Here is an 8,930-nt window from a genome sequence, read left to right as displayed (position 1 = left end):
CGCTTCGTCATGCCTAGAGCTGATCCATGCTGGTCGCTGAGGAAATACATCAACTTCGCACTGTGGATCGCTGTATCGGCTTTCACCGTGGACGAAGCGGAGCCCAGCCCGGGGTTGTCACATGTGATTGCCGCAAGCCCATCGGCCGCTCCTTCGTCGAATCCGCCGGCAGCGCCTTTCTCAAGCCCGCTGGCCGCCACTCACTCTAGCCCGGCCTCCGCTCACTCAAGCCTGGCCTCTGCTCACTCTAGCCTGGCTGCCGCTCACTCTAGGCCCGCCGGCCTCCGCTCACTCAAGCCCGGCCTCCGCTCACTCAAGCCCGGCCTCTGCTCACTCTAGCCGCTGGCCACCGCTCACTCAAGCCCGCCGTGTGAGGTATTCGGCCAATCACAATGCTCTGGATAGCTGGCCAATCAGAGCACACCTCACTTTTCAGACCGATGAGGTTTGTAAAAATGTACGCGTTTCAGAAAGGCGGGGCATAGAAGAGAAACAATAATGTACAGTATGTGGAAAATAATGTGTTTTTTGAACCCTAAACCGCATAAACACATTTCATTACACCAAATAATGTTCTTTTTAGCAACATCATATGACCCCTTTAACAGAAAGGCTACTCATAGCCTCTATGTTCAGGTAGGTTTTACTAATATGCATATATTTTCATTATAATATAACACTAACCCATGGGACTCACCTGCTGTATGTTAATTACAGATGACTTGTGACCATCAGTGTATGGTCACAAGTCTGGATGCCAGATGGCCTTGAATGTCAGATTTTGGTCCTCAATGAATAATAATTGTGTATTACGTATAATGAATGTATTGGTCTTATTTCAAGAAGAGAAATCGTTCATTAAAAGCATTCTGATTCTTCTCCCAACTGGGCATATGTGATAAATTCAATTCAAAAGACATACTCAGACTGTGACAGTTTGAGTTTATGCAAAATTTTATTTTGCATGTCAGACAGTGGAGACACATTGTCAGACCTATTTCCATCTCTTCATTAATGTACAAACCTTGGCTACAAAATTAAACCAGGATGTTGACAGTGGCCTACCTCATTTACAGCTTACAAATACTGGTAGAAAAAAAAATAAAGTGCGTGAATGTACAATGTAAAACATCAGTAATAAAAGTATAAAAGATCACAATCTACTTTACATTTTCCATTCAAAACACAATCTGAAAACACAGTGGAATGTTAATGTGGATTAAAAAGATTTTTCCAAGTGGAACGGAAGTCTAAAATAGCAATGTTAGTGCATGGGTGTGTTTGAAGTCTGGATCACCCATAATTGAACGTAACTTTCTTTTTACCCTAAAAAACAGATTGCAAATGTACAGACATTTTCAGCTTTTTCCCCACTAGAGCTCTTTTCTCGCTGTATTAACCATTCCTCCAATATCTCTTTACCAAATGCCAAGCAGACTATTTATACTGTAATATTATTATACAGTTTCATTGTCTTGGTTCTGCCTGTTTAGACTATGTCTATACCAAACACAATAACCACCAACATGTGAAGCAAAACAGAATCTCAAGCTTGTGCTTTAGATTTCCATATAACTCCTCAAATGTACATTCAAATGTATTAAGAAACAACGTTTCTTAATGCTCATACACACATGCTACATTTTATCTAAAAGCAATTTTTTTTTCCCATTATTACTCCACATATAATATATTTCCATACACATACCATTATTTAACACCAGGCACTTTACTAACATGAACACATTTGAATAACAGAATAGAAAACACAAACATACTACTTCCCAAAAAGGACTAAGAAATAAAAAAAAATGACCAAAAATAGAATCTTAAAACAAATAAAAATAACAACAGATTTCTAAAATGTTTAGAAAGTTCTATAACACTAACAAGCTAACAGGTCTAAACTGTCTGGTGTTTAATCCTGGTATAATGAAAAACTGCAGAGTATGGGTTATGGGTTTCATAGACAAATTTTAAAATTGAAGTACCCCATTAAACACTTATGCATTGAACCTTTGCACAAAAACAGCAAAGTAATACAAACAGATATATAGAACAGTCCTCTCACCTTGAGTGAAGCATCATTACTCTTTGTCTTGGCAGTGGTAATAGCACCAGTTCTAGTCATACAACACAAGGCTCATTGCCCTTCTCTCTCCTGTTCATCCATTTGGTCCACTCTAGCTTGGATTGTTGTTTCTGATCTTTAATTTATTAGCACTCTTTCTCATATTAACACAATAAACTGTCATAACTTAAAGTTTAACATTAAAGAGTGAAGTAGATGTGCGAGTAGATTTGAGGGCATTGTCTTAAGCAAATATAATTTGGCAATACACACACTGAGCATGTCCCATCTATTCTCTTGTACTCAGGGCTCAGTACGCTTTGTCTTCATGAAAGCTGCCCATTGAATGTACCAAATGAACATAAAGAGTGTTAGACTGTTAATGCGTCAATTATGTAAATTAATTGGAAACATCATCAGCATTTTAAACCACAGAGTCTCTGATCTCAGAGCCCAGTCGTACCCGTGGCCGAGGGCAAATGTCATTGACTTCCACATGACTCTCTTTAAAGCCATTCTGTGGTGTTTGGGTGAGTGTCTGTGCTTCCTTGGAGTTGTGCTGCGTGCTTGTCTCCGATGGAGCAATTATGTAGCCACAGTTTTCCTCCAATGTCTGGTAGCTTTTGTGGTCGGATGGGGATGTTGGAAGCACACTTGTATTGAGGGGTAAACTCTCCCCAGGCCTGACTGTGCTCTTTTGGGCTTCTCCAGTTTGTTCTCCTCCTCTCAGTACCTCCTTCATCCGGCCCCTGTGTCGATATGCTACCGACAGCCCGAACGAAAGCACACAAACAGCTAACAGCACACACACTACTGCCAGCTCTGTGCCATACGTCTTTATGCGCAGTTGAGCGGAGTGCGCCGATTCGCTGGACAAGATGTCAGACGAAATGCTTTGGATTATAAGATGTGCATCCATCCGCCCCATATTGGTTGTAGTCTCAGATAAAGGCTCTGCCTTCACACAGTAATTGGCCAAGAGTTGCCTGAAGCCATGTTCTTCTGACCAACATGAGAAGACCTCATCACTGCCTGCCCGGCCGCTGACTACCAACCCACCATCCGGGCTTGGGAACAGGAAGTGGCCTACATCTGGCTTATATGACCATTTCCTTTGGGCATGGTTGGAGCGAAGATTGCAGGGCAGCAGGCGAAGAGCATTAGCTGGGACGATAATGAGCTCGCAAGCAGATTCTTGGGAACTTGGGAAAGAACGTGGTAACACTAGAAAGAGAGATGGGTGTTATGACACATTCAGATGGATGACAGACGCTTGTATATGTTGGGATTTGCAGGTTTACCTGAGCTCTCAGACACCACACTGACCATTGTGCTGTTACATTTTGAAGTGTCTGCCTTCTCGATATCCTGCTGCCATTGGCTGAAATATGCATAGGAAGGTGTAGATTGGTATTTGTACTGAAAATGATTAATGCAACAGATGATTTGGATGGAAAAAGGGAAAGAAAGAAGACTTACTTTAGTGGTGGGATATGTTTGACGTCAGTACAGTGTGTGCCTGTCCAGGCACAGTATGGGTCTCTGGCCAAAACACACTCGCCACAGTTGTTATGGAAACTGCAGTTTGCTACTGGCAGCTGCACAATACCAGAGTGTGACGACACAAATAACAAACCCTGTTTGTTGAGAGAGAGGACTGAAAGTAAGAGACTGAAACGAATGCTTTGTGGAGCACAAAGGCAAGAAAAATGTGTAAATGTTTGTTCAAATACATTAACATACAATATATAAAAAATAATAATAATAATTTTATTCCGAATTTAAATTTGAATAAAAATATTTCAAAAGTGACATTTTAAAATGTCACAAAAGATTTCTATTTCAAATGAATGCTGTTATTTTCAACTTTCTATTCATTGAAAAACTCAAATGTAACATCACAGTTTCCACAAAAAATTAGGCAGCACAACTGTGTTTAACAGTTACCTTGTATGCACCCTTTCATAAGTATAAACAGTAACACTTTCTGTCAATTCATGTTCTTGAAATTGAAATACTAAAATATATTAGTATATGTAGATATTAACATTAACCAAAATTAATAAATGCTGTAAAAGTATTGTTCATTGTTAGTTCATGATATTCAAGGCATTAGCTAACGGTAACAAATTGAACCTTTTTGTAAAGTGTTACCACATAAACACACACACCTTAGTTGAATCCATCTCTATGTTTTGTACAGGTTGTTGCTCTGGGAACAGTTGGATCTCCTCAATGATGTGCATCATACCGGCTACATTCACAGCCTTCTGCAAACGTCCATCAACTGTCAAATCACAGAGCATAACATCAACAGCTCTTTAGAAAATAAATGAAATCACAGAAACTCGAACACTCAAAAAACCCACATACCTGTGCCGATGAACATCACATCGTAAGCTCCGTGGAGGCCTTGCACATAGTGCACAGCAATTTGTGTGTAGTGCACAGAGTGTGTGAAGAGCACTGGCTGACTTTTGACAGGACTGTCCATCAGGAAGTGGTCTTTCACAAAGTTTAGTACCTTATCTGGCATATCAAGGGATGAGTCTATTCCCAGCTGCCTTGAAGCATTAGTAATACACTGTAGAAAGGGAAAAAGATTCACAGAAACTCAAAGATCCTGCATTATAGAACTGTTAAAGTGTATATTTGGATTCTGTGTCATCTTACCATTCCAGGTCGTGGTTCAGGTACAGAGTGAGTGTGTGTGTACCACTGCTGTGTCTCTCGATTCACCTCTTTGTAACGGCCAGAAAACGCTTTTTCTACCTGATCCATGCTGAACGCACACACTGCTGAACTGCCTGCTAGACCTTTACTCCTACAAAACATATAGCAACAAATTTGAAATAGTTTGAATAGACTGAAGTAGCAAAACATTTAATATTTGACTACTGTTTTATGAAATAAATGTTAAACAATTGACAATAATATCCAGTGATTCAAACTACTTGACATTTTTCCTCAAATTTCACCATTTCGAATCGAAAATATGGTGTCATTTACGTGATTCATGTAATTCCTAACAGAATGTGACAAGACATGAAAAGTTTTGTGTTTTTTCAACATTGGGCATACAAAAAACAAAAACAAAAAAAAAAGTATGAATGTATGCATATTTTAAAATATTATTTGCAAATAGTTTAAAATGAAAAAAAAAAGAAAAGAAAAAATTGCACTCCCCCAATTTGCAATGTTACATGTTGTTTATGTTCAAGTAATGAAAAACATCCCCTCTACTCAAGCTTATCTTCCCTAGCTCCTCTGCATTTTTTTGCTCACCACTGAGAAGTGAAGACTGCATAGAGGAGTGTGTTTTTCTTGCGTTGGGCTGGAAGCACATATACATCTTGTATGATGTTGAAAGGAAAGCCATCGTCCGGTAGCAAACACAAGAGTTGAGCTTTCAGAAATGTGGTCCATTTCTTCTGCAGGACTCTCTCTCCACCTTGATCCTCCTGAGGCCATACACACAAACAAATGATGAACACTTTCAAACAAACATATAGTCTCAATAATTTATAATACTCTGAAAGACCACTAGGGGGCATCAGAACTCCAGTCCTGGTTTCAGAGCATCTGGACAAAAATAAATAAAAAAAAAAACTGTTGTGGTACCATAGTACAGCATCAGATAGTGATAACATGATACTGAATGATTACTATATTCATATACAATAGTATTTATATAATTCTCCAGGGCATCTCAAAGAATAATACCATAGTACATGTCTAAAACAATTATCATGGTACTCCCATGGGTTTTAGGGAGCATCAGGGAGCGGGTTTGTTAAAACGACAGACCATACTTCTACATTTTTGTCCCCCCAGGCCTCGGCCAGTCGGACTGAGTCCAGTACATAATGGGTGTTGAAACTTCCCTACCTTTTGGGCAAAAGGGAATGCCACAGCCCTTTTTCTACATTTTCTATAGTCACGTAGCACCGATTTCTGAAAAAAAAAAAATCGCCTTTCTACTGAATAGACAGCCAAATTTGATAAAAAGCCCATCTTGTCAGTGGTGAATTACCCCTAAGTCAATGTCTTTATAGCTACTGTCTCTGCCATCGTTTGTCATTTTCAATAGCATTCTCTTAAAAAAAGAGAATGAAGCTAGACTTAAATATGAGTTTTCTAAAACGGTGCTATTTAATTTTTGGTTAACATCGTCTAATAGGTGACAAGTTATTTCAGAGTGAAACCAAGCCTCTACATTTTAATTGACTATTAAGACTTTATAATATAATGTGCACAAATGGATTTCGCATTATAATAACACCAGGAAACATTTAGATTTTTATGTTGACATTTAGAGCTAAAGCAGAATGAGCTGAGGAATCTTTAGAATATATGTATATTCATAGTGAAGTGAAGTGACGTGACATGTGGCCAAGTATGGTGACCCATACTCGGAATTAGTGCTCTGCATTTATCCCATCCAAAGTGCACACACACAGCAGTGAACACACACCCGGAGCAGTGGGCAGCCATTTTTTTTTTTGCTGCGGCGCCCGGGGAGCAGTTGGGGGTTCGGTGCCTTGCTCAAGGGCACCTCAGTTGTGGTATTGAAGGTGGAAGAGAGCACTGTACATTCACTCACCCCACCTACAATCCCTGCCGGTACGAGATTAGAACCCACAACCTTTGGGTTCTAACCATTAGGCCACGACTTTAGTGATATTGTATATATTGGCATTTGTTTATGTGTGTGTCAGTACATGTTCCTTCTCAGGTTTATGCTTGCTTACTTTATCAACACTGTGTGAACTGTTTAAACAATCCATCTTACCTTACACACACGTGCAATCCTGGACACTATGGTGTTATCAAAGAAGTCGAACTCCTTCCCCATCTCGCTGAAGAAAAAGTAGATCTGATCATCACTTCTCTCACTGTCTGAACCTGTAATATAAGCAGAACCTACAAACGCTGGGTCTAATGGACCACAGCACACACACACACACACACACACACACACACACACACACACACAAACAAACAAACAAATATAAACACTTTCATAAAACATATTCCAAACTCAATCACTTCAAGGAAAACTAAGAAGTCCTTCTACACTGTCAATATACCTACAAGACCTGTCTGAAAATATTGACTGGTTCTGAAATGAGTACACTCTGTCTATGGTGAACTGACATGCACAGCTGTGCGACTGCTGCCATTCTTACCTTCAGCCCCCGTCACCACCATCTCGGCTTCGGCTGTTCTTAGCGGCCGCACTTCAAATGTGTTACTGGGTTTATGTTTGTGTGTCCATGTGTCTGTTGTGGGCCATGTCCAGTCTCACTCTGAGAAACTGCTGTTGTCTGACTACCGTTTTGTTTTCTTGAGTCTCTCTCTCTCTCTCTCTCTCTCTCTCTCTCTCTCTATTTTAAGAGGTTGAAAGCCTCATGTCCACAGAGCTACTAATCCTTTGAACGTCACCACCGCCTGTCAACAAAAAGTGACCCTGAATCCTACCGAGAACCGCTTACAAACAGGACCTTGGTCAATCCTCCCATCCCAACTCATGCGTACATACAAACACTGGTTTCCCAACTCTTTGGGATTTACTCCCTCATTAACCCCTAAAATCCAGCCCATAAATACCCGAGCTGATCTCTGAAACCCAACTGTTCATGTGAACGGAATCTGTGGCCAAAAGAGCATCTCCTTTGACAGCTTCAGCTATCCCTCACCCCCCCAAAACAGCCTCTAATCCCAGCTCTGACCTTGCTTTAGACGCGTATCATTTCAGCCCCAGATAAACAGTCCTGCTGGCCATTATCATGGGTCTGCATGGGGCATCATGTCACTAAAAGTCCAGAGGTAATCACCCCTGAAACGGATACCTGTTGGTTGCTTCAGAGCTTAAACCGGGTGTTGACAGAAAGGGTGCTGTTCATGTTGTCCCAGAGCATGGGAGCATGCCCAGCATCTATTTGTATCACATCCATTTGAAACCATAGAATAAACAAACCATCTCACCCTTTGTCACCTTAGTCACAGTGATTATTTGAAGAACACAGCATGATCCACAGCACACACACACACACACACACACACACACACACACACACACACACAAACAAACAAACAAATATAAACACTTTCATAAAACATATTCCAAAAAATTAATTTGTATCTGTTTATTTAACCTCAGTATCAGTCAGTAATAATTTGTTTTCAACATGCGTGAGAAAGCAGGGTTCTGTAATCAGTGATGTTGGCATTTATTTTTAGATATTTATCTTCTAAGAAGTCCCTTGTGAGGAAGTGAGTGTTTGTATATATTTACCCTGGAGCCAGTTGAGAGAGTTCTCCGTTTTGAGAGGGGTGCCAGACCCTAGACTCCTATATATGGTGGGTTCGTTTCCCTGGAAGTTACTGACAGTAGCAGTGTACAGTTCCCCATCTGTAACACAACAAAACATACAAGTGCTTATTAACAGTAAATCACCATGTTCATCAAACTTAATGATGTTTATGTATGAAGTTCAAACAAAATGATTGCATTGTTTTTGCATGAGTTTTTCTTACCCACTGTAATAGCTGTAGATCTGTATTCTGGATTAAATGGACAGCGTCCACGTCCATCCTCCATAACGTGTTCCCCCTTTTCATCTCTTTCCAGAGAAAAACTTGAAATGTTCTACAAAATTTCCAGGAAAACACGGAGAAACAGTTAGAACAAATGACACCAAACACTTAAACAAATGGGTCAATGATATGTGACACTGGACCACAAAACCAGTCTTAAGTCGCTGGGGTATATTTGTAGCAATAGCCAAAAAAACATTGTATGGGTCAAAATTATAGATTTTTCTTTTATGCCAAAAATCATTAGGATATTAAGTAA

General features: G+C 40.1%; 1 protein-coding gene across 1 annotated transcript in view; it reads right to left on the bottom strand.

The window, feature by feature from the left end:
• Positions 1-1,917: 1,917 nt before the first annotated feature.
• LOC107700426 (semaphorin-4B-like) overlaps positions 1,918-8,930 on the bottom strand; it is a 15,067-nt gene continuing 8,054 nt past the window's right edge. Inside the window, exons 6-15 of the mRNA XM_016502062.1 lie at positions 8,612-8,723; positions 8,370-8,486; positions 6,864-7,009; positions 5,357-5,532; positions 4,745-4,895; positions 4,445-4,655; positions 4,243-4,358; positions 3,551-3,708; positions 3,373-3,452; positions 1,918-3,295 (exon numbers count right to left, since the gene is read on the bottom strand). Coding sequence (XP_016357548.1) covers positions 2,496-3,295; positions 3,373-3,452; positions 3,551-3,708; positions 4,243-4,358; positions 4,445-4,655; positions 4,745-4,895; positions 5,357-5,532; positions 6,864-7,009; positions 8,370-8,486; positions 8,612-8,723 — 2,067 coding nt within the window. The 3' untranslated portion in view covers positions 1,918-2,495. The remainder of the gene's footprint in view (positions 3,296-3,372; positions 3,453-3,550; positions 3,709-4,242; positions 4,359-4,444; positions 4,656-4,744; positions 4,896-5,356; positions 5,533-6,863; positions 7,010-8,369; positions 8,487-8,611; positions 8,724-8,930) is intronic.

This window comes from Sinocyclocheilus anshuiensis, unplaced genomic scaffold, assembly GCF_001515605.1.
Source record: "Sinocyclocheilus anshuiensis isolate Anshui unplaced genomic scaffold, SAMN03320099.WGS_v1.1 scaffold154, whole genome shotgun sequence".
Classification (NCBI taxonomy): Eukaryota; Metazoa; Chordata; class Actinopteri; order Cypriniformes; family Cyprinidae; genus Sinocyclocheilus; species Sinocyclocheilus anshuiensis.
Note: the sequence above shows the minus strand (reverse complement) of the source record. Positions and strands in the feature narration are given on the sequence as shown.